This window comes from Monomorium pharaonis, chromosome 4, assembly GCF_013373865.1.
Source record: "Monomorium pharaonis isolate MP-MQ-018 chromosome 4, ASM1337386v2, whole genome shotgun sequence".
In the NCBI taxonomy this organism is placed as follows: Eukaryota; Metazoa; Arthropoda; class Insecta; order Hymenoptera; family Formicidae; genus Monomorium; species Monomorium pharaonis.
In genome coordinates, this window is record NC_050470.1 from 6,733,374 (window position 1) to 6,759,616 (window position 26,243).

At 43.8% G+C, this 26,243-nt stretch overlaps 1 protein-coding gene and 1 long non-coding RNA gene across 10 annotated transcripts in view; one reads left to right on the forward strand and one right to left on the reverse strand.

Annotated features, from left to right (window-relative positions):
• The window catches only part of LOC105836391 (IQ motif and SEC7 domain-containing protein 1), a 47,395-nt gene that overhangs the window by 7,569 nt on the left and 13,583 nt on the right, over positions 1-26,243 (forward strand). The window contains exon 1 of one of the 9 annotated variants that reach the window (XM_036286056.1): positions 6,158-6,566. The exons of 4 other annotated variants lie outside the window; for them this stretch is intronic. In XM_036286056.1, coding sequence (XP_036141949.1) covers positions 6,424-6,566 — 143 coding nt within the window. In that variant the 5' untranslated portion in view covers positions 6,158-6,423. Of the gene's footprint in view, positions 1-6,157; positions 6,567-17,085; positions 19,653-26,243 lie in introns of those variants that run through there. 4 more of the 9 variants (XM_036286050.1, XM_036286051.1, XM_036286052.1 and 1 more) reach the window with 4 other exon arrangements.
• On the reverse strand, positions 2,978-5,294 carry LOC114254011. The gene is made up of 2 exons (XR_003625445.2): positions 5,192-5,294; positions 2,978-4,515 (listed from the first exon to the last, which is right to left on the reverse strand). It is a non-coding gene; the product is annotated as an uncharacterized LOC114254011 (long non-coding RNA).

Here is a 26,243-nt window from a genome sequence, read left to right on the forward strand (position 1 = left end):
CATTTAAACGCCGATTGACTCTCTCGATCACCTTTATCGGATGTGGGCAAGGTTTTCATGTCGATTCCAAAGTTCGATTTGGAGTTCTCGGCGAAGCGATTAGCGTCCCTTGCGCGACTAATTGGCGTTGATTAGCATCGATGCGATTGCAAAACCGCTAATCATTAATGCAATGCGTACGCGCGTAGGAAAAATATCGAAAGGGAATACCGATGTTTTTGTTGTTCATCGCCTGGTGAGAGGAGATTGTGCGCTTCTCTCTTTCTGTTTTCCTTCTCTCTTTCTCTCTCTCTTTCTTGCTTCCCCCGTGACGACGAAAATAGTTTATTTCCCTGTGGACCACTGCAAGGAGGACTTTGGACTTTTAATCCCACCGCAGTGCCGCGTGCGATAAAGTATTGCACTCTGACTGAAATTCGCTATTTGTGGAATATTATCAAGTTTCAAATGCAGCATTATCGTGCTCGTCGTCTTTCCTTAAGACTTTTTTTCGACCTTAACAAACTTTTGTGTTTTAACAAACTTTTCTCTTTCCACTTTCGAGGCACTCGATAACAATGCTCGTGATTGTAATCTTTTTTTTCTCAGTTTCGCGAGTTTTGTTCCGCTCGAAATATTAATTTGCCTGTCACGGAAAGGTTTAATTCCACTTAAAGTTCTGTGTAAATTTAATTCACCTTCGGATAAAGTTAACAAAGAATCTTTAAGAATTAATAATGTAATACCGAAGGTCTGATTGAAATCACCGGTAATCTCGACGTTTAAGAACATTAACTGATGGCGAGCAGAACCGGGGCTGGTTTGTTCCAAGCAACGAGTACGGCCGGGCGGAGGGGAAAAAAAGATCGATTTAACGAGAAATTGGAAATTCTCTCAACGAGCATTAGTGCACGGTAGGCGTGGTATATACAAATCGCATTACCGGATAAAACAGGTTCGCCATTTCGGCCAAGGTTATCACTCGCAGCGACGGGACGGAGCGTCACTGTCGCCACTGTCACTAACGCATCCTCATGTCGTACGCGTGTGAAGCGGCGCGTGTCGCGTATCTCGCCGCGTACGTGTGTACACGTGAAATCGTCGCCTTGGAGTTGTCCAGTGGCGCTCAGTCGGACTGCACAAAAAAAAAAAAAAACGAGTCATACGTGCTGCGCGCCCGAGAGGGTTCAAGGAAAGCTCGTTCTCATTTTGCAAAAGTTTCCTCGTATTCGGTATTACTATTTATAGCTTGAGGAATAGGATCGAATGTCCTCCATTGGAACTCTACGTGCTCTCTCTCTCTTTCATTCTACCTCTCCTTGTCTGTCTTTCTCTCTTTATGAACTCCGTAAATTATCCACTTATGCGTTTCTATAGTTAGCCGGTAGTGTAGACCACACGGAATGGAGTTCTAAATCTAAAGGTTCCCTGTGTGACTACTTTTAAACTCTCCTAGAGCCCTTTGTGCCGGCGCGAGGGGGAAGAACCGTCGTAAGCGGGCGCGGCGCGGCGGCGGCTTCTTCGTCGCGTCCGATGGACAAAACGCACGCCGAACGAAGTCAACCCAAGTCGTCTCCGCGGTGTGTCTGAACACCCGATAAACGGAAGCGGCCTGGGAGAATCGATCCATGAAGGACTAAAAATGCGAATTGTGCGCGAGACGTGGAACCGACAACGTTATACTCCCGACACGTAGGGAATTTTCCATCACACGTCACCGTCCGCGTTCCCCGCGCGCGTAATCCGCGCGCGCGCAGCGCGTATAGCGCAATACGGCGGTTATCGTCGTGTAATATCGCTTCGCGAGAGGAACGGGGAAATAGCGGCTGACAACCGGTAGAATGGACCGCTTTGTACGATCTCCCGCGTGACAAGATACGTTTCGACGCGCGCGCGTCTCGTCGAGTGTCTGAGATCGACGATTTAAATATGGAAATGGGGCACGGGATTCGTTGCTCTTTGATCCTTTTTTCCGATTAAATTTCGTATACGCATACACACACACACACACACGGGCGCCTGCATAATTAAAAAACACTAAATTTCTAATAACGCACCAGATCTCGAAGATACGTACGCATATAATATATTACGCTTACAGTTGTTGCATTATATATAGCATACTGTTATGGTTCCTGCATTTATGCGGTTCTCAAATTTAATATTCGCTACGCGAGATGCATATCGACTACATCTATTTTTTACGAATAAATACCTCTCCCTATTTTCTGCCTAGCCGCTCCTTTTCCGCAGCGCGCGCTTGAAAAATGCACATTGTGAGTCTCGCTGCAGCGAGAGACTCATCTTGGGATTCGTTACGATGAGAGAGAGAGAGAGAGACATTAATTAAATTTTTTCCTCGCGCGGAGAGAATCACGGTCAAGCACAGTGAGAGCTTAACCATGTTACTCTTATTTCGTAGTACATGGGTGGGTGTGTATCTCCAGGGTGTGGATTCTCTTTCGTGCTCTGTTACATATACCGGCGCGCTACATGGGGCGGTTAACAGCCCGGTGTATGTTATAGATGCACGCGCGCGCGCGCACGCGACTAAATGGATCGCAGTATCAAAGCGGCGCGGCCGTTTGCCGCTTGGCCGAAATATTGCATCGGAGTTGCCGCTCTATCGATTACTGATTGAAAGTATTTTGGCTCGGTTAGGTATAGCGGCGGGACGGATGCCTGGCACGTGAATCTGGGACATTCTAACCGAGTACGGGCACTTCAAGACGACCGGTTGATAAGCACTTATAAGGACACGTATCCCTCTCTCTCTCTCCCCCGATCGTTCCTAATGCAATCAACATCGAACGCACGAAATCGCGCGGCAAGTGTGTCAACTGCACGAGGAGCACTCGACAGACAACCACATTCGGAAGGCACGTGCGCGACGACAGTTTTCCCCGGTGTGGAAAACTTGTATGATGTACACGGAGAGAAAGAGAACGGTTTTGTTAAAGAATCTAAAAATGTAGGGGTGTAGATGGACAGACTTGAAAATGATTTTGTAAGATTTTGTATTTCAACTTTCTTTATAATTATTTCTATGATTCAATAAAATTTCTTAATATGTATTTATTTACACTGAGAAAAATGATTTAATTATAGCCACCAAACATGTATGATTGAGTGCACCTTGGTGAAGTCAAGCAGAATTTCTGATTATTATAAACACATTTGATACACTCTTTATAATCCCTTAATTCCTACAAGATTTCCGACTCGTTCATTTTTTAGCAGACATATTGGTTGAATTTAGCAGATTTCCAATTAATGCAACAAGACTCTTCTTTTCAGTGTAGCTAAATCTTCAGATACTTCACTGAGAAAAAAATGTGTAATATTTTCGGCAATAATTGCATAGCAAAATAATTATAGTCGGGAATATTATTTTTATAATAATTATTACTGTAATATTGGTAATAATAATCATATGTTTATGGTTTTATAGTACAAATTAAGATTGTTTTGTAGTACAAATTACTATATTAAAATCTCCATTTCGTTCATGGCAATCGTATCACAAGTTGTATGCAATATTATGATTATGAGAATATTAATATAGTTTAAGCAAAATATATGTCGTTGAAACAACTATAAAAATATGGTTGAGTTTAAAAATGACTATAAATTATACACTGACAGAAAAGGATGCTCGATTCAAATAAATATTTGAATAGTACTAATAACGTATTTTATAGAAAATCAATAATATTTATTTAAAACAAGTAATGCTTTCTATAATTTAGAAAATATTACTTGTGTAATATAAGTATTATTAATTTTTTGTGAAATATGTTATTAGTACTAATCAAATAAATATGTATTTGAATCAACCATATTCTTTTCTGTCAGTGAAAAATCTTATTAATGTCTCATCGTTATGGATATTTTGTCAACTCTAATTCTGTCAAAGTCCATCTGAACAGGTTGAGAAAGAAAAATGCGTTACTTATCTATATATTTATCTCTGAAGAGCGATTCGCCACGAAAGGCACGTTTCTTTTTATTACTTCGCGGAAGTACTCGCCGTCGCGATAGCTCTCTTATAAAGAGGGATTGTCACGACGGTTTGCGACAAGAAGTATCGTCACGTACACCAAACCACGCCTATCGCCAGCTCGCAAGCACCCCGTAATTTATGACACGTCAAACTCGGGGAACTATTGACACGGAATGGTAGCGCGATACACGAAACTAAGAGACAAGTGTGATAAATCACCGGATTCTGCCGCCGGCTATTGCTGTCGTATTATGCGTCGGCGGTTGGTTTATTGTTGCAACGCACCGGTATTATTCCGCAAGGAGACACACACATACACACACACTCATAAACACACACCGTTTACAACAATGCGCGCGGAACCAAGGCGTCGAAAGATTTCTATCTGCAGCCAGATAGACCCGCGTGCGCCGGGCAAAGTTGCTGAATAGAGCGTGCGAAACATTCTTGCAGTTTCATTGACATCCAGCAAAATCGATATTTCCTCTATCTGTGATCTGTCTCGTCTCGTAAACAACGTCAGCGCCTCGATTCTACACGTACGAGAAGCAAGAAATTTGTTAATATCGGGCAAAGTATTGAATGAAGCCTACGGCACACAATACGATTTTTCCATGCTAACACGCATACGAGGCGTCTTACGATTGGGTTACGATTGATAATATAATCATTCGAGCCACGAAATTAGTTAAGTAGAATACATGAAAATAGTTAAACATCAAGAGAAAAAGTAGTCGCAGTAAACATAATATTATTACACTGACAGAAAAGGATATGGTTGATTCAAATACATATTTATTTGATTAGTACTTTAATAACATGTTTCACAAAAAATTAATAATATTTATTTTAAACAAGTAATATTTTCTAAATCATAGAAAGCATTACTTATTTTAAATAAATATTAATGATTTTCTATAAAATATGTTATTAATACTATTCAAATATTTATTTGAATCAGGACACGCAATAAGATGGCTCGTATGCGATCTAGCATGAAAAATTGTATCGTGTGCCGAAGTCTTGTTGTTATATTTATTAGATATATTTACATATATTCCAACGTAAATATATAATTTACAATTTCTTAATTTTATTAGAATTATCAAAAATTTACTTATTATTACGATTAAAAACTTAGTTTAAACCAAATTTGATATGATATAAGGTTGGTCTTTTTTTCGTTTTTAATATTTTACTTTGTGTTACCTTTACGTTCCGTTTACGTCAGCTTTGCGTTTCTAGGCGCTGCATTCATCTCTGTAGCAGCACAACTAACAATTCATTTGCCTTTATTCAACGTAGAACAGAAATTACTGTAGTTGCGCCGCCAGAAATGACGCGGTCGCTTTTGAATTTGAGAATTGTACAGGGTTGAAACGGACGAGGGAGGAAAAAGGTCGTGAGAAGGGTAGAGTGTCCTCTCTCTCTCCTCTCGTAGCGACGTTGTAATTACGCGAGTGCTTTAATGTCTTTGGTCACGCGAGTGCCGAGGATTGTCGGTATCTTTTTCTTCTTTCTTTCTTTTTCGTAGAAAGCACAGCGCGTAAAATTCTAAAATTTGCACGTCGCTTCACGAAGAACGCGCGAATTATGCAAAATTTTTACGATGGAAAATTTTTATCTCTGCGACCTGCACGTTCTCTCGTCTGCCTCGATCGTTACGTTTCGCAAGTATTACGTAGTATCGAGGAGTTCCGGATTCATCGGGGGCTACGTGCTTTTCCTCGCTTTTGTGCTCGATGGACGCCGCGATTGGTCTTACAATCCACCCCCGATAGGATCGTCTAGCCGGCAATTAATGCACCCGGGAGCCCACTTTCCGGGACGGGGGATGACGACGCGCCTCTCGCGACGGCCGCGGAGGAGGAGATCTACCGTTTTCATCTCGAGCGGGGGGCGTAGCTCTCTCGTGCGAAAGAGAGCAACAGAACGACGCCGGCGTCGCGACGCGAGAAAGACTACGGAGCGTAAGAAGGGAGAGAGACAGAGAGGAGAAAAGAGGAAGCCTAGGTGAGAGATTCGTGGGGACAAAAGGGACGTCGTCGTCATCGTCGTCGTCGTGACGGCGCAGACTCGGCGAAGGTCGGGCGTCCCGACGCCTTCTCGCGTCCCTTTTATATCGCGTCGCGCCGCCAGTACATCTCTAACGATTCACGTCGCGCTTTCCCCATTCACGCCGCGACCGTGCGGAAAAATAGCACCGGCGACGCACCTCCAACCCTCCGTTACCGCGTCCTGCGTCTGCTCGTCCTCCTCCTCCTCCTCCTCCTCGCCCTCGCCATCGTTTTCTCCATTTCTCCGCGGAGCAAAAGCTGTGCGTTTCGACTCTCTGTTCTGCCGTCCGCGATTGTTCCGCGAGCGCGCGAACGTGGTTGCACGCGCGACACGCGCGTGCCCATGCACCCCGTCGTACCTCGCGTGTGACATAAAACGTGTGTATGTGTGCGTGTGTGTGTGAGTGCAACGACTGTGCGTCACAATCCCTTCCACGAGACGGTAGACTTCGGTCCCGCGATCGAAAGTTGCCCCGGCCGGTGGCTTCCCTGTGCAGTGACAGCGAGTATCGCCACTATATACACAGGTAGATATTATACCCGCGAGAGAGTTTAACGCGAGACATTATAATGATCTCGCCCGCTCTCTCTCTCTCTCTCTCTCTCTCTCCCTTTCTCTCTGTGTCTCTCGCGCCGGTGCAGCGCGTTACACGAGCGTTTTCCTTAATCTCTGATTTCTTTCGTTTCGCCACTCATTACCGCCGCTGCCCGCATTCGAGAGCGATTTATTCACGCTTGATTTTCCGCATGCGTCAATGTTAATCGGCGCGTCGGCGATACGCATATCCGTGTGAATAAATAGCCATTCAGGTTGAGAGCGCACCCTCGTCGCCCACGCATGCACGCACGCACGCTCCGCGGGAGCGGGAGCGTGCGGCCGTAGATGCAGATGCAGAGGCAGAGAGAGAGAAAGATTGGCTCCGTCCCCGAGCGCGATGCTTGTGAATGGTGGTGCGACCTTGCGGTTGGAATGTAAAGTGCTGAACCAGCATCGCGGCACAGAGGATCGTGCAACGACGGATAAACCGACCGCGGACGCCGCCGGTGCCATGCCGCCACGTGCACGATGTCGCAATTACGCGCGCGGCGTCGTGCATGTAACACGGTGACCCTGTTTCGCAAATGACAATCTCTGGCATTTTTTTTCGTTTTTTTTTTTCAGACGTTCCTATCTCTTTCTCTCTCCTCTCCCCTTCCCCCGAGACTGTTCTACGAGCCGAATCGCGCTCGGTGAGGCTCAGAGAAACGCCAGCCAGTTTTACCGCGTTTTACACGTCCGTCCCGTTCGTCCCGCTCGATTATTCGTCGAAACGTTCGGGATGGAATTAATCTCGATTGCTTTTATCCTCCCTTCCCCCCTCTTCCCTCCGCTTTCCCATCTCGTGAAAGGCCATCCGCGGAAGAGCCCAGATAGTAGAGATGAATTGTGTTTTGCACGCGCGCATTTTGCACCTCGGCGATGATGAAAGCTTACGCTTTATCATCGCGGATTGCGGACGCGAGGCTGCGTTATATGAACGCGTTAAAATCACCGTCGATACACCGCGCTTTGCATGGCGATCCATCGCTCTCGAGTGGGCGTCCGTCGCGTCCCCCGCGAGAGAAGACGGCCGTTACTTTCTACGCAATTGCCACGCGAGAAACCCGTATTATCCCACTTGATAGAGGACGACTCTCGTTAATTGTGTTACACCTTTTTCTCTCTTTCTCCCCCCCGTGCTTGCTCATTACGCGCGCGCGCGCGCGCTAGTTCTATAAGGTAGATTACATTATAGTTTAACGATGTTATTTACGCCCACGGACGTATTCACGGGCACGTGGGTAAAATCAGCGCCGAGGGAACGGCCGATCAAGGCGAACCTCTATATATATATATATACGTGGGTCGAATCGTGAACCGCAAATGGTCACGCGGCCGTTCGCTGTCGCCATATTGCCAAATTGCCCAAGTACACATCTGCGGCTGCTTCTGCATGCCACTTGGCTCGTTTAGCGCGTTCATTTGCGAGCAACTCTCCCGAGGCACCGACCGGCACTGTCCGGAACGGATATATCCGTCGTCTCGTTTTTTTTGTTTTTTTTTTTTTGTGAAAAAGGTTCGTTTAAACACAAAGTAAAACGAGGCTCTTGCGCTGCCGGAAGATGAGGTCCCCGATGCTCGTTCCAACGAAATTTAAGTGACAAATCTTTCATGAGAGAGAAAGAGATAGAGACAGTCTCTCTGCGGAACTTTTGCGTGCCGAGTGAAACTTGAGTTCGTGCCAGTTCGACCCGGCTTCCCGGGAGGTTTCTAGCACGGGGCACGATAAAATAATTGGATTGTCGTGAAAAAGGGCCAATGTCAATAAGTGTCCACGGAAACAGGGCGCGCGCATGCCTACGTACGCGTTTCGCGACAGAACCTCGGCTGCTCCGCTTGCGAATTAAAAGCTCGGAACAAAGGTGTCCCAGGAGAAAAGAACCGCTCGATGATAAAGCGCGACAAATCCGCGGCATTTCTCGCCGTTTGTTTCGTTCGTCGACGGAAGTAATATATTACGCGCGAGTAAGTTAAGGTAACAGAGCTAGGCACGACGTATACGTCGGCGAGCGGGGGAGTTGTTTCGGTTACTGTGCCTATTGATTTTTGCTGTTTGTTTCCCCGGCCCCTACGCACACACCCTCTGCTACGGATTCCACCCTTCTGAATCATTCACCATTACCTCCGATGGCGGCGGTGGTGGGGCCCTCCTTAATAGCGAGCGACCCGGCCGGTTGGTCTCGCGTGCCTCATATTCCGCGCGTGTCACGTTTCGCTAATTCGCGATCGAAATGACTCACCGACGAACCGTGATGACGGCGGTGGCGGCGTTGCCGCTGTCGTCGCTTGTCGTCGCTTATCGCGTTCGGGGTTTCACGATTTGAGAAAACAAACTTGTGACGTGTAGGCATCCCACGCGCGCGCGCGCGCGGTCACGGCCGAATTTCCGGGACGACGGAAATTCGGGGGAATGATAAATCAAACACCGACAGATCCACCGCGCGTCTACGCACGTCGAATATTCATCGGCGACGACGGCTGTGGGGTTTTCGCCGCATGCACACGCGCCGCGAAATGGAACGCGGCGGAGGAAATTTATTGCCGCTGATCCTCGTCGCGTCGCGCTATCGTTGACATCCTCTCCTTTCCTTTTTGTTTTTGGTTTCTTTTTTTTTAAAGCCGTTTCTCTTTCGTATCGCGCTCACGTTCGCGCGAGTTAAGAGACCCCGAGGCACTTTATGGGCGCGCTTTTGGAGCGCTATCGATCGGCTTGGACTTTATGGCTGCGACGAGGAGAATACACACACCCCCATGTGGTCGCCGCACGTCACGCACGCCGTCGTCACGGTACACGCGCATTATATGTTTCGTACACGTAGATCTACATATGTTGATTCGCTCGCTCCGTTGCCACCGTAGCAGAATGGCTGATAACGGTTTTCGGCGACGAGGGGATAAAAATAAACGGAGTCACGCTATTTCACTCTCTTAGGGAAAGTATCGTTCCGGTTCTTCTCCGCCCGCGCGATAACGACACTTGGATTGCGCTAAACAGTGGGAGGAAACCGGTGGGCGTAATCGACTGAGAACATTGCGCTTGTCGTTAACAACCGCGCACGATAGGATGCCATAATCTAAGTTTCCATTTCTCTCTCGAGAATGACGTTAAAAATATATATATGTGTATACGGAGTGTTGTAGAAATAAATGGCCAAATTGTAAAAGAGCACGTTCTACTTGTTGCGAGGATAAGAAAATTATTAACATGGATTCGAAAGCGTTTCCCTTTTAAGTTAAAATCCCCTTTTGTTAACGTAAAACTTTATTGATAATAATCTATTATATTATAATATTGCTTGATGAGAATCAAAATGTTTGCATGCTTCCTCGGTTTAAACTTCGGGAATTTTCGAACATGTTTGACAATTCACGAAACGTCGATGCGAGGCATACATTAATACGAAAGGAAATTATTTTGGGTAATTTCCTTAACGTTTTTACTCCAGAATCGCACCGATTTTCGGACTCACGTTTATATGCCCTTTTCACCTTATTTTTGAAACACCCTGTATATAATAGATGTTCACCTAAAAGAATGTTTACCCATCAATATCAATTATATCTCTCTTCTATGATATATCTCTTGTATAATTTTTGACACAAATTTATATAAACGAAGAGATTAAGATTACGAGTTGTATATCGATAACAAGAGATACCGTACGGTCGATTCTATAAATAAATATGATACTACTTCCACTTCCATTCTATTGATCGAGTTCGTATAAATGATCAGCCGAAAAAATCTATTCGCCACGGCGTCTCTTCTTTTTACGTATGTGATTGTAATGATACAAAAGAGATAAGATAATGGTATGCACAACTTCGCCTCGCGAAGTTATTGTTCACGGAGTTTCGCGGCCGTGTAACACGCCCGAACATTTGACACTTTTCGGCCGTGCGGTTGGCGTTTGGGGTGATCAATGTGTTTTCTAAATGTGTGTTTTAGGAGGGCTCGTTACAGGTACAGACTTTTACATATTTAACATATATTCTCAAGTACGTTTAGATACGCGCGAGTGAGTGTGAAATGTGAAGTGAAAGCAAAATTGATAGCAGCCGTATCGAAACTTTTAATTAGAACTGTATCGTATGTACGATATATAATTTTATTTTCATAAAAATATGTATTATTGCATACTATGTGCTTTTAGATTCTATTGATAAAAATTGAAACAAGTACGAATGCCTCGTTAATGTCATGCGCGCTCTCAAAAAAAGAAGTGTTTAATTTTAATGTATTAAAGTGTATTATTCATTTCTTTTGTAAATATTTAAAAATGACGTTTATACATTTAATACGTTTAAAACTAACATATTTTGAAAACGGAGACAAAAGTTAAACGTTTTAACTTCTTAAAATTAAACATTTCTTTCTCAAGTGTAGTTTATTACTTGGAACGTCGTGATTTTTCTCTTTCATTGCAGACACTGAAGTTCTTATGTTTTCAAGTTTTCACGCAAGTTTATCTATAGCACAAAGCCGGTAGATAACTTAACAATTAAAAGTTATTAAGTGGAATTAACTCGCGTACGTTGTCGACACTGTTTTTAATATTCCTGTGAAATCGCCTATTCGCTATTCTGATTGCTGGGAATTAGCCTCGATCGGCGTAATTACTCGAAAGTTACACGCCGACGCCGACGTTTTCGCCGATCGTAAATTCGAGCTGGTCGACGAAAATCCATTGTCAAAAATAAAAGTATCGCGTATCCAGGAGCGAGACCTCGACGCAATATTATTGCTAACGGATGTTGCGTGTCCCCTGATAGCATCTATGTGCAACAATTCCGGGGCGGGGATCTTCTCGGCGACGGGGATCGGCATAAGCGTGCCTTAAGGCACAACTATAAGTAACTGCATCGGTGAATGGTACGCTCAGACTAGGTCAGCCTCATAACTATCGCACTATTATAGACAAGGTCGCTCCTCCCTCCCTCCCTTCTATCTGCCCGTTTCACGAATGCACGGCGGTGCGCCGTAATATTGCATTATTGTATGGTTTTAACGTAGCGGCAAGAAAAACATAAAGAAAAAAGTGAGACGACCCGCCTGGAGGAATCTCGCGCTTTCGAAAAATCGGTGTCTCGTAACTGCACAGACATTACTGTATAATATGAACAGTCGCGGCGGTTGAAACGGTCCGCGTCAAAGGATACTGGAATTACTGGAAATACCGGATTATTTTATCGTGTCAGAGTATTGCGCGGTCCGATAGAATCGAAAAATCGACGACCGAATCGACGGCAGCCGGCGACTTTTCGGCGCTCCGGGTCGACAATCGATTGCCTCAAAAAGGGATTTTTTATCACAATTGTCCATAAAAAACTTACATTAGACGTGCGTATACACCGAGGAAAAAAGTTGTTAATTTGACTAAACAATTATTTTATTTGACTAAATAATTAAGTTATTTTAACTTAAATAAATTTGTTTAATTCGAATATTTATGTACTTTAGTCAAATATAAAAACATTTGAGTTAAAATTCAAATGCTTTATGTATTTAAGTTAAATGAATAAATACTTGAAGTAAATAAATTTACTCGAGTTGAAAAATTTAGTCAAATTAACATTTTTTTCTCAGTGTAAAGAATTATCAATAAACGTATATTATTTAAAATTTACATTATTTTTTAATTTTAAATTTATCTTGGTAAGGGAGAATTACAGATTTATTTTGATAAAAATCAGGAGAGAATTGTTGAATACGTACGTCATCAATATTTTATATTTCATTTTCTAAAAACAATACTTAGTGACAAAAATACAAAATAAATGGAAATAAATGAATAATTTAAACAAAAATTTAATAGATTATTTTTTTGTGTTTGCGGACGATAAAAAAATAGATATTGATATTCATTTTTTATTAATTTATGTAGTTGATAATAATGTAATCGCGCAGGTTTATGCTAAATTTTTTATATTTTTAGTTATAAAAAAATTTATCGTAGAATATTTCACATTTATTATGTATCATATCATTTACATTATAAAGAGATTAAATTGATATTTTTAGTTATTTTAATGTATTATTTCGATACTTACAACGATCGATTATTTTAAAAGCGATACGATTTAAGAGACTCGCAAGTACGATTTTTAACGACCGGCTAGTCACACTTTTGTAATCTGCTAAAAAAATTATAAATTAATTTGTTATCGATGAAAGGTTAAACATAATGGTTTAGCAATACAGTAATAGGTATCTGAAATATCAAGTTATAATTTTCAACATTTATTTGTATACAAATCAGTACCAAATGAGAAATATATAATTAAAATAATAACGTTAGTGGTACGCAACTCTCCCCTAGTCCTTGAAAAACTCGTAAATTTAATGTTAAAATAATTATACATAATTCGATCGGGCTACCGGTACGCGATATACTTCATAAACGACGTTACACGTATTTAAAGGACTTCCGAGGATAGTAACGAGAGATATTAAACGCCATGGGAATCGCACTTTATACCCGGGCTCATCGTAACCGCCATTGTGCCGGTAGGAAGTGCATAATAGAGCAGAAAGTGAGACAGTCCTCTTCCTGAAAAAGCGATAGCGATACCGCTTGTAATCCGCCGAGAACAATGGTCGCGGCAAATCGCGGGACGAAAGATCTTACGGCTTTTCGTCGCGTTGTTACGCGTACGTTTCCCGTGTCCAATTTTTTTTCAAAAGTGGAACGCAACAGCTCTACGGTATATCCCACCGGATACACCGTAAACACGCCCTCGTGGATAGACATGCATAATCTATTAATGTTGATTTGCGAACGCGCCTGAACACGTATCTGAATACGTCCGTGGTTCACAAGTTAAGTGGATCGCGTAAAAAAGCGAGACGCTTTAGCAGCACAAAACGCACTTGAGAAAACCTCATTACTCTTTACGAGGCGTCTATTCCCGACATTTATGCCGAGCGCCTGCGCAGCGTTTATTTCGAGGTTCACATAACTGTACTTTTTCACTCTCGTACTTACTAATTACATGTAATGAGAGACAGTTTTCTACTTTTGCCCGACAAACGAGAAAAGATTTTGAGGCCTATCGAAATCGAATTCCCATATTGTCGTGTAACTTAACAGATTATCGTTATTATTAAATTGCCACGCGGAGCAACGATGCACATGCAACGGCAGAGAGTGGTCTATTTCAATATCAAAAGAGAAAATGCCGAGCAGGTCGGCTGGAAAGAGCTAAAAGCGTCGTTGACTTGGAGCCAGCTTGAGAATATTTTCACATCAGACAAAAGTATACGAAGGCGACGAGCGCCACTTTCCGTGGTCCGACGGCTTCGGGGCGAATAATTACCTGCTTATCATAATTGATGTTGACACTTTCGTGATGTGCACACGAGGAAAAATAAATGAGAAAATTCGGAGCCCCCGTTTATAACTCCGATAATGCTTTTACACGGTCGTAAACAGGCGGTACATTAGAAGAAAGTTGATAATTCGACTTCGCTCGATCGTGCGTTTAATGAGGAGAATAATAAAAATCGCGCTGTCTAACATCCCGGATGTAGTGATTGGTCGAGCGGCGAATGAAATCAATATACGCATAAAAAAAACCGGAAGAAATTTGCGTTATCATAACTTTCACCTACTCGAACGGGTTCGCGTGCACGTGAGATTTGTGATGCTTTATCCAATGGCAGGGCAACGATTTGTAGATTACATTTTGTCCAATCGTCATAAGACTCAGCGAAAATTTCGCTTCCTTAAGTCACCCCGTTATTTTATATTTTGCAATTCCTCTTATCTTTTATCCGTATAGTCTGCAAGTCTTTTATTCTTAGGGGAAAATATTTCTTTGAAAAATATGCACGTTTACCGCAGTTAAAAGTATCGGCCTAGAGATGAGAAACCCAGTGTGTGGTCCGCTTTGTACGGAAATATGGCGTGTAGGGTTAAATCTCTCCTGCCGCTGCTGCAGGGCCGATAAATTTCTTCGCTACCGTGGACGAGCCGGTTGCTTTAGGCGTATGATGTATTTCTGCCTCGAGTCTGCCTCATACGTAGCAGTAGTCGACCTCGATTTCCATCAGTCTATACCGGTACTTGAACTTCCTACGTTTATTTGATCGGCCGCATCGCCGTGGAAATTGATTATCCGCACTGGTTGGGGCTGCCGATGAATATCAAGACCGTTTTTGCGGCTTGATTAATAACGCCTTATTTTCAGACAGTTTGTACTGTCTGTGCGAGCAAAGATCGAACGCGGCGGAATGCTACCTTGAGCGCGAATAGCCTGTCGCATGAATCACGCGCGTGTGACAGACGTTACTTCGCTGAACGAATCGTTACGATTAGTTATTTCCCACCTGGGCGCCTTGGACAACCTGTCGAACTGTCGAGCCTTTACATCATCGTTCCTGCAATGAAACCAACGGATGCAAAAGATTTGGTGTACTACCGATAAGAAGTGTCCGCGTGTAAATCATGGCGACGCATAAAAAGTCTGGAAGCCAGATACGCGTTAATGTACTACTAGACATTTGAATCGTTTCCCTCGTCGTTTTGCGCGGCATTAAAATGTAGAGTTACGACGTACGATGTTTACGCTCATCATGAGGTCGCGGACGAAAAGCGATTCTCGCCGGACCGGTTGAGCGATCGTATTAAGCCAAGGAGGTGAGTCCACGCGGTGGCGCGAGTTTGACGGCGAGGGAGAGGATTTACCTCGGTGAGAGTAGTTTCCCCGCGCGCCATAGTCCTAAATACTGATTTCGGTGCGGCAGGCTCGCCAGCAGAGTGCAACCCGCAAATTTACGATCGTTAAACCCGAGAAATTACCTCCTTATCTCGACGCATCTCAATTTATGGCAATGACTTGTTTGCCATAATTTAATGCGCGTCGTTCAATTAATTCCTGCCTACATTGTTGTGTCAATTGCGACGCGTGTTTGGATCGCTCAGATCCCGCGTGATATCTTCGATAACAATGCAGTCCCGAAGATTTTTGCGGGAATTAGAGAGGGCGCGAGGGAGAAATTTTGATCTCGGATGTGTGCCGCGAAGAAGATCGATTAAAGAAGAAAAGATTTTATTAATATAATTTATATCAATATATTTCATTTGATATAACTAACCCTCAATACGCACACTGGGCTGGTGTAACCTGGACCTGGACGAATGTTCGAAGTTGCGGCATTTTAACTGATCTACTTTTAATTTTTGTAAAATATCTCTTGTGCTCTAACTTTTTTGATTTTTCTTTTTAACTGCAATATTCTTTTTCCTCAGATTTCAAACTGTCGATCAAAGAAAAATTGCTGCATTTGAATCAGAGATATACGCAAATAGGGACGCCAGGTTAGGAAAATCCGAGTAGGCGAGTAAATCGGAAGTTTTTAATGTGTACGTACTGACGATTGATAATATGTAGTATATATAATTGCCAAGAAATGATGTTAGATGATTTTATCTTCCACAATTAACGGTACACTTTAATCAATGAAACGCGATTAAAAACCGCGAGATTTCAATAAACCATCCGATGCATTCACAGGGGTTCTTTCTCCTTTTTTTTTCTTCTTCTTCACGCTTCCTCGCAATAATGGATGCACCGTATCGCGTCGGCGTGCATTTAATCCTCTCGTTACCGCAATTCAACGTAGTGTATATTAGCGTTTCAAGCAAGTTACCCGAGCATATAGATGCAATTCAGACGCGGCTATATCCTGTGCTGATCGCGCCACGGCCAGCGACCGACGCCGCGGAACATTCGGCTCCCGTCATGTTGAAGACACTCTGGTCTAAAGCGAAAGTCGAACGCGATCTCTTTCGTTCCCGGCCTCTCCTCACCTTCGTCCGATCTCCCTCGAGCCTTCTTCGTATGCACACGCTGGCCCGTCTGCTGTCTTTGCTCCTCCGTTTTCCGGAATACCCCCCTCTGATATCGTCTCACTTCTTCCCCGTTTCCCTCTCTTTTCCTCTTTCTCTCTCTCTCTCTCTCTCTCTCTCTCTCTCTCTCTCTCTCTCTCCCTCTTGTATAATGACAGACCGTCTCCGCCTGGTACGAGCTAATCGGTACTCGTTATATAAAGCGACGACCGCGCGCGACACTGTGTCAAGAACTCCTCACTCGGGAAGCAGAGAGAAATAAATTGAAAATATCGTTGATTTTGACAGAAGACGACAAGAACAGCAACAGCCCCATGATTTTGGGGATTTAAAAAGAGAAGGAAAGTGCTTTCGTAATAGTGCTAAAAAAAAAATTATAGTTGTTTACATTTTAAATATTTAATGTAGTGAGTTTATATTAAAATAAAATAACAGCTATATTGGACGGGTGTGCTGTAACTTTTCGAAATGTTACGAACTTGTTTTCGAAACGGAACAGAGGATAAAATTTTAAATTAAAAAAAAATTACGAGTCATTCTTATTGTAAAAAAGTCTCAACCTTTGACTAAATTTATTATATATTTATTTAATTTATGATAAAAACATTTTTTTAATTTTTAAAGTTTTTCCGCAAGGGAATGGAATATTTTTGGACATACTTCTTTACAGAAGTGGAAGTGTCCGTCTGCGCGAAATCGTGCGTCTCGCGCAAGTATATCTCGGAACGTGACATAAACCATTCGCACTTAGCAAAACGTTCTTTAATGTTTTAACATGGGCAACGTCGGAGCGAGCTGTTTATGATACAACGATGTGGAAATTATGAAGGCTCTACCGTTTCTTTGAATCGCACGAAAGAGAATTTGGTTGAAGATTGTATTCAGGCGATATTTCATTAAATTTTTTAATGTATTACTGATTTCGTAATAGCCGTAATACCATCGGATCATAAGAAATATAATGATAATTGTATCGTATCATGTGACGAAATTGAAGCAATTGAGTAAGATAACAATTGAATTAATGAGCAGCATCATAAAGTCATGAAAGGCGATGAATAAAATAAAAATAGCTGATAATAGCGATAAGAAATACAGGATTTTATCTCGTTATGGAATTCTTATCGTGTTAGACGATGTTAATGATTATAAAAATTCTTGCGGCGACCGATAAAATCTCAAGTGTCGATATTTCCTACTTACTGTCGCGACATATTATTAAAAGAAATGAGTCGCTTTCATAATATAATCTTTTTAAAGGTGTAAATATTCGCAAAAATATTTGTTACAAGAAGAATCGACAAATATCCGCCGGTTTTGCAACACTTTCGTATAAAATATCCGTAACACAATTTAAAGCTACTAACCAAAAAAGTATTTTTACGTCCGTGCATTTTGTTAACGAACGAAAATCCTGCGGTAAAGTACGCGAAGTGAGAAGTCGTTATCGGTATTTTCGTCCAATAACACCGCGATATTCATGTCGGAACAATTATGGGAGAGTGAACACTCGCGCGTTGCGCGAGTTGTTGCAGCGAAACTGCGATATCCGTCTAGATCGGCCGGGCAAATTAGCGAATTCCGGTCGCGGGATAATTTATAATTTCCGTTGCCCGCGTCGCGAGTGCATTTTTATTTGTCGCACAATTAAAAGGAGCGCGCTGCTGCTTTTTCCTTCCTTGGTCTTTGAACCCGAACGTTCCTCTCGCTGCGCGTCGCAGATGGAACCAATCGGTTGACAATAGTCGAATAGCGTCGGGACGCGATCGCGAATCGAAGCGTAACGTTAGTTAACAATGAGTGAAAGTTCCCCGGCTGGCCATCTCGACGAGAAAGCTAATGAGAAAACATCGCTGTGTTTTGCAAGTTGAGATATTGGGTCGCGCGCCAATAGAAACGGAGACTATAATCTGACTGGCGACAGAATCTATTCAAATTAAACTGAATTTGACAGATATACATAATGTGTTTTATTCTTTCCGAGAGAGGAAAGAAAAGAAAAATGTGCTAAATACGGATCTGGCGATCGCGGTGTAGCTGAGCGTGCGCGAGGATCCTATTTTCAGGCCAAAGGTCGTTCCGTTCGTCGCCAGAATTCGCAGACGTTCGGCGCGTCGACGTCCGGGTTCTAGTCGCGATCGTCCACGAGAAACGGACTCGTCATCGTCGTCCTCGTCGTCGTCACGTTGCGTCTATCGACGACGACGGCGGCGGCGGCGACGGCGGTGGAGGCCGAGCGCGCGAGGTGGGGTATCACCACTCGACCGACGGTTTCGACGTGAACATCCCAGCCCGCTACCGACTGGTTGGCTCAGTCAAGCTGAAACCGCGAAGGACCGCGATAGAGCGAGGCGAGCGAGCGAGCGAGCGAGCGAGCGGACGCGCGCGCGTGCCTTACGGCCTCTCGCGAACGTTTCACCGTTTCTCCGACGCCGCTCGTTCGCCGCCGACCACCGGGAGGAAAGGAGACTCCAACCTCTCCTGCTTCGTGCTCGCCATAATACGTCTGTCGAATCGGCCGCGCGCGACTCTCGGCAGATGACAAGTGATAACGATTCCTCAAGTCCGCGGGGGTGCAACGGGGCGAGTGTTAACGCGCAGCGAGGCGAAGGTGACGACAACAACAACAACAACGGGGGGTGTGAATCTCGCACGCGATTCTTTCGCGTGATCGCTATGCTACTCTCGATGCCAGTCGCAGTAACCACGGCTGCTAACCAGGCGGAACTCGCTTACGGGATATGATGTCAGTGGAATAAACGAAAGACGTGTGCGCCGTGCGCGCCTTATCGGCAGTTACCGTATCGGTGCGCCTTAAAAAGTTGGCTGAATCATCGCACGGTAAAATTGACGGGTGCGTCGTTTACGCGGATTGGTCTTACGAGGCAAGGTGTTGGCGCCGCGGAGTTGCACAATCGTATCGCCGTGTGCAATAATAATAAGGAGGAAAAAAGTTTGCAGCCGCTCCAGGAGAGTGCGTCTTTTGTCCGCGAGAGTCGAAGATCGCGCGGTATTTAAAGAAGGTCGTCGATCAACGACGAGAGATCAAGGGATCGAAGGCATCTATTAACCCGCTCCGCTCTCTTCCCCGCGTCGTACGCGCGGAAAATCACGACGCGCGGGGGAGGGGGGGGGGAAGCGTGAGCCGCCTGTCTCAGTCGGTCGCTACGGCTTTCACGACGGTATTTACACTCGACTGCATTCTGAAAATCGCACGCTGTCACTACGCGACGATGAAAAAGAGGAAAGAGTTTCGTTTAAAACGCCGATTAAGAACACTAGATAAGAATGCTAAGGCCGTGAGAACAATATAAACGCAGAAGGAATTTTGTGCTCGTTTAAAATAATCTGTTGTTTAAAGAAGTAAAAGATACACGAGTCACGAATAATGATAGGAATTTCAAGTCGAACTCGAAAAACGGACGAAAGAGAATACATATCCATTATATCCTTGGCTCGCTATCAATCTTTATTTAGAATTTTCTGATTTAATTATAAAACAAATTTTCAATGTGTCTGTACGCTGAGGAAATGATTTCTATTTCAAAGTAAGCTTTTCAAATGGTGAAATTAAAAATTAATAATAAAATTAGTTAGCAAAATTAACATCTCGTAACATATAGATATGTTGAAAATTTTTATACATGCAGAATCTGACAATTTCGAATAAGGTTTAACAATGAGTTTAAAATAACGTTAAAATAATTAACAAGATACATTTTTAAAAATTTAATTTAAAATATTCTTTTTATATAAAAAAATGATAATAAATATTAAGTAAGAATTGTAGAAATATTAAATAGAGAGAAAGTAAAAAAAATTTTTTAATTCTAGTATTTTTAATTTCAAATATGTCACGGCTCTCGGATAATATATTACATACGTTTAAAATATTGAATTTTAATTACATGGGGAATAATAATGCGGCACAATTATCATAACACAGTAATCTATAAAAAGTGACGGCTAGGGAAAGTAGTTTTCTTGATCGATAAATAAAATTGTAGGAATTGAAAAAGTGAAAACGCCAGAGCAACGATCACGCGCAGGAACCTGTCTGCCTATAGCCGACATAAATATTTACGAATTACTATTGAAATTTGGCTACCTTAACATATTTTCTCATCAAGATAAATCAGTCAAGTTTTAAATAAATTTGTCGTCACGTCTTGAAAAATGCGAGCCATTCTCCGACACGTTCGGCGGTTCCGGCTCTTTCAAAAGTGTTGCGAATTCGCGGACGTGACGGGCAGGGAGGATGAAAAGCGCCAGTAAAAAAAAAACGGGAAGCTCCGCGTCGCGGTGGCGGTCACGTATGTATAATATTATACGGGCCGTCAATATAACGCTACGATAATGATACGTATTAAATTCACGCCGTGTACGTCACGAAACGGCGGCGCCTGTCGCCGACGTCGCACGCCCGGTTTCGGCATTGAAAGCAATTTGGGCAGTAACCCATTTGGGTGCGTGCGTGTGCGAAACGCATGCCGCACGCGTACATGCATGCACGCGTGTACATGTGTACGTGTGACGTTTCTCGGTGGTTGTCCGTTTAAATCAATCGCGAGTGCATCGACACGCATACGCGGCGAGACGGGCGGGACGAGGCTGTCGCGCGCGCTTTAATGGAAAAGTGTCCGCGTCCGCGCGTTTCATTATTACAGAATAGTACGAGATGCGTAGGAGACATAGACGCGGAAATAGACACAATGCAGCCTGGCGATATATATATAGTGACCAACAAATGGCGTGGCGTCTTTCACGTGCCTGCCACGTAAGAACGATAAGATACGCGCTGCACATTTTCCAGCTTGCATATTCGTAACTCGAGCGGCAACAAAGTCGGGCGGTTTCTATTTCTCTTCGAGATTATCGCTTGACGAATATCTATTTTACGGCGTGTTAAATTCTTTATTAGCGCGCACGGTCTCCTTACCTCAATCGAGCGATTGTGGAGAACTCGTGACTCCGAACTTCGTTCCAGCGGAATCGTTCCATCGCGCCGTGTAATATCAACGAGACGCTAATGATGATCGTAAAATGGAAAATAATATCGTTTTGAATTTCGCATATCATATCCCTTTAAAACCTTATCTTGCTCTTTAATAGGAATACGTCAAAAATAATCGCGCTGCTAAAAATACCGCGATGCCGCCGATAAGGGACACTTAGGCGATCGTAATCGGAGAATTATGCATCCGTGACGCGGCGCTGACCTTCCTTCTCGTTCCGACGAATCCGACGTCGTCGTCGTCGCCGCCGCCGCCGCGAGCAAGCGACTGTTCGCTATATAACAATAATAACGATTGGCATCAGTGGTATCGCGTGTTCGCGCCGGGGATATATTACACGCGGGCTTAGAGAACGATATCGGTTTCGAGGCGCTCCGAATACGCGCTCGACACATCGGCATGTAATATCATTGTGAGGAAACTGTTAGCGCGCGCGATGTACGAGAGCGCGATAACTATGTTAACAGCATCTCCTGTGCGCGCACACACGCGCACACGCATATGCATCGGGCACGTGGGGCACGTATGTGCGAATAGTATTGCCGGTACCGTTAATACCATTCGCGCGATATCTAGTCGCTCAGGAGAGTTTGCACGCGGGCATGCGGAATCGCGCCGCCGCGCGCGCGTGTGGGAGCGCGAGTGACGCCATTTCCCGGACCCCCTCTCCCCCTTCCCCCCGTTTCGTTTCCCTGCCTTTTTCGCGTGAGAACAAAACTCGGATACAATGATATCGGGATAATCGAGACCGGCGCGCTTTCGGCCGTCCTACGTGTAAGCCGAGTTCGCTAACTGTGCTTGAAAAATGCCAGAGGAAACTCCTACGGCCGGAGGAAGCGGCGTGAGCTGCGCTCGCAATACCTCGCACTTAACTTTCGGTTACAAGCTTGCCCGCTCGTGTTTTTCGTCGCTTCGCGTATCTCCCCGCCTGAAATCTAAATATATATCCGCTCTCTTGCTTTTCTTCTGCTAAAGGGGGAAAAGGGCGGCTGAAACGAACAGATCTGTGTAGGCCAGAATAATTGAAAAATCAAATGTCTGTTAAATACGTTTTAAAAAAGAAGTGTCTGACGTCTATTTAAGACTAAAATGTTTTAGTTCTAAACAATATTTAGATTTAAAACACCGAAGCCGGATGAATCATGTGATAAACTATCTTAATGGATAAATCTATATGCACATATGTTGATATATCCGCTATATAAACGTAAACATTTATCCATTAGAGACGGCTTTTAGATAGAAACATTTAAAGCTGTTAGATTTTAGTTTTAAACGTTTTTTTGTGTTTTAAATCTCCGTGAACACATTCTGTTTGAAACAAAAATATTTTCAAAATGTTCAAAAAACGTATAGGCGGAAATAAAAATAAAAAAAAATAACCGAAAATAATACACGTAGTATAAGTGTAACGAACACGTTTTGCGAAATTAATTGCCAGTTAAATCAGACATTCGACGAGCTCGAATTAAATTAAGTGCTAAATTGTGGGGCGTAAACGTTCGCGGCGGATCTAAAACCGGAAAAGATACTACCGTCGCAATTTGGAGCGTCTTTAGTGCTCTTCAACCGCGAGGAAAAGTCTTTTCGGAAATCGATAGCCAGTTCACCACCCGTTTTATTATTCACTCGAACCGTCTTGGCGCATTTCCCCGAGGGTATCCGATCCACACGTTCTCTCCGGATTTCGAGGATAAATTTATCCTTCCGACGATACCAAATGAAAACCGTGCGACCATGTATTTTCTATGTTGCATTTTACGGACCGTTATCCAGAACGTTTTCGCTCGCGTTTAGTCAACCGAGAATTCGCGCGCGAAAAAAAAATGAAATTTGTCGACTACACTGCATTCGCGTGCGAAGGGAAAACATACGAGGAAAAAGTGTTTGTCCGGCGAGAGGACGTTGGAGAATTTCGAGACTCTCGCTGATTGACATCCCGCGCGATGAAAAATTTTCGTTCAATTTAGAAAAATACAAATACCGCGGCCGGGAAAAAAAACATACTTCGCGTAGCAGCGCGCTTCTGTTAAAAATTTCGTACAAGGTAAAAAGTTCCGCGGCGGACGTCGATTCACGTCGAGAGCTCCATCGTTACGAATGGTCCCGCTAATGTCTTCACATGATTTGAATTCGAGGTTAATGTATTTAAAACACGTCATTCCAAAGCGCGCGCGCGTGCATAACACTTTTGTTCTGCTAATATCGCCGCAAATTTCACCCTGCGCGCCGGCTAGAAATCCCGCTCGCGGGTTCCACGCGCGGCGTGTAACGTCGGTTCTCCCGCTATTCTTCATTACACGTCGCCCGGCGGTACACACCGTCACTGTGTTATTAGGGGAACGCGGAGAGAAAAGCCGGGGTAATAAAGGAATGTGGTTAAAGAATCGCGGCTTTCTTGACTCTCGCGTGCGCGCAACTTATTATCCTATACGCGCGGTATACCCCCGATAGTATGCCGACGTGAACTTATTATTAGAGTGTGACGTTTCGCCGAAGCGTACTTGAACGTTGCCGACACCACTAGGGCACCCCGTTACAACTGTTAAAGCCGTCGAGGGAAAATGTTGAAACTCGCGGGACCGAAACCTAGCGACTCAATTCCACCGACGAGCGCCACTTTTGGCAACGGGAGAGGAGGGGGTCCTTTTCGTTTCATCGGCTTCCTCGCGCGCGGCTTACTCTCGATATTCCTCTTCCCGCGGAGATCACTCGTAACCTTTGCCACTTGCAATTCGTGCGGCTAGACCGGTCCCACAGTCGCCCCGCGTCTAGCCGCGGGAGCGTACCGCTCGACCGGAGCTTTCTCCCGATCGCTAACTTTTACTTTTGCCACAGGCAAATTGAGGATCTCGTCGTGTCCGCGCTCTCGTACGCTACGTACGTACGCCGTTCGCGCACGAAACGCGAAATTAGTATCCGATCCGCGAAGGGAGGACGAAGGTCGGACCCGCGTGTGAAATTGGCGTTTGCTCGTCGTACGTTATGCACGTGCGAAGAGTCCCGCGAATCGCTTAGGACGTCCAAGGAATACCGTTAGGAAAAATCGAACGTTTTGATCAATCGCCGCGGTGGTTTTGTGTTGCGGGGCAATTCCGTTGTGAGGCGTTTTTTGGCGAACACATTGCGGCCGCGCGTGAAGTGAAAATACGATTTTTATCATCTTTTCAGTTGTTTGTGTGTAAAAAAATTGAATGTGTCGGTCGAAGCATTTTTTTAATCCTGCCGAAAAAAACGAGTATAAATTTTGTGAGATTAAAAAACAGTACACAGTAGAAAACATTTCATGTTTATGTTAAAATTGGTTCTTGTTAAATCTTTAACCTATCCAAGTGTTAATTTAACATAATGTGGTACTTTATGTTATTTGTATATTTTATGTTTGATTTATATTTAACATTTATTAATGATAAAATAATATAGTTTATGAGTAAATAACATAAAAATACTTTAATAAACGAAGATTCTAAGATTGATGAATAAAATGTACGTCAACACATATTATAAATTTTAATATAATATTATTAATTTTGCCGGAGAAGAGAGGAGAGTATGTTTCCAAATTGTGTCAAAATATTAATTTTTTTTACATATGTTACCTTCTAACATATCTATTGATCTTGTGTTAAATTAACACAAAAATTTGAGTGGATTGTTTGAGACATGCGATATATGTAAAATTTAACACGAATTTTCCAACTGTGCAGCTTATATCGCGTTAAATATCCGATAAAAAGTGTTATCGTGTATCTATTTCCAAAGTATGCTATCAAAGTATGTTATTGATATTTTTCGAACTAGATTGTTGTACGAAAAGTTGAAAATAGAGTCGGATCTAAATTTAGTTGTACAATAACGTACTAGTTGTGCAATAACGATCATCCTTGAAGGAAAAAAATACACGCTTGCACCGCAAATATTCCCACCACGATGTCGCGCGCAGCATATTTCGCTCTTCAACAGACTTGGGGGGGGGGAGGGGGAGAGGGGAAAAACAACGGCCCGCACACAGGCGATGCGAAATTAAAAAACTGGAACGCGCGCGCTCGTTGAAACTGTCGCCGTATTGACGTGAAATCCCTATCGCGCCGACATTAACATACGTGAAAGTACAGCCGGTACGGATATACCTGTTGTGCGCTATTATTTTTCCGTTCTCGGTTCAGCTGGCGGGTACGAGCGCGTGAATACCATTCAAAGAGGGATAAATCCTATCGTCGACGCGTAAACAAGTAAGGTACAGTAAGCGTTCAATTAAAACCGCGCGAGAAACGCGGACGCGACCGTGTTTCGCGTGTCTCCTTCCTTCCGCAGATTCCACCAGCTTTTCTGCCGTAGCTCTTTTCCCTCCGATTAATTTGTCGAGCGCCGTAATTAGACGGTACGAAAAGTCGACGTCCGCGGGACGCTTTAAATTTTTTTCTTCGAGACTCTTTATCCCGGAAAATATTTCTCAACTCGTTTTCAATGCCGTTCCGGTTCTCGGTGACAGAATTGAGAATTCTGTCCCGAGAAATGTATATCAGCGCACGAAGGATTAACTCGGATCAATCGGCGCGAGCGCAATTGAGATCGCGATTGGAAATCGTTTGTGCGCCATAAATCGATCGGGCTTCTTTCCCGCCGCGCGCGGGATCCCCCCCCCCCCTCGTGGGTGCAATGACCTCTCGTCGGTCTCGGAGGTCCCGTCTCGTGCTCTCCTCTTTTTAACGTAGATTCAGAAATATATATATATATATATATATATCTACGCGCGCG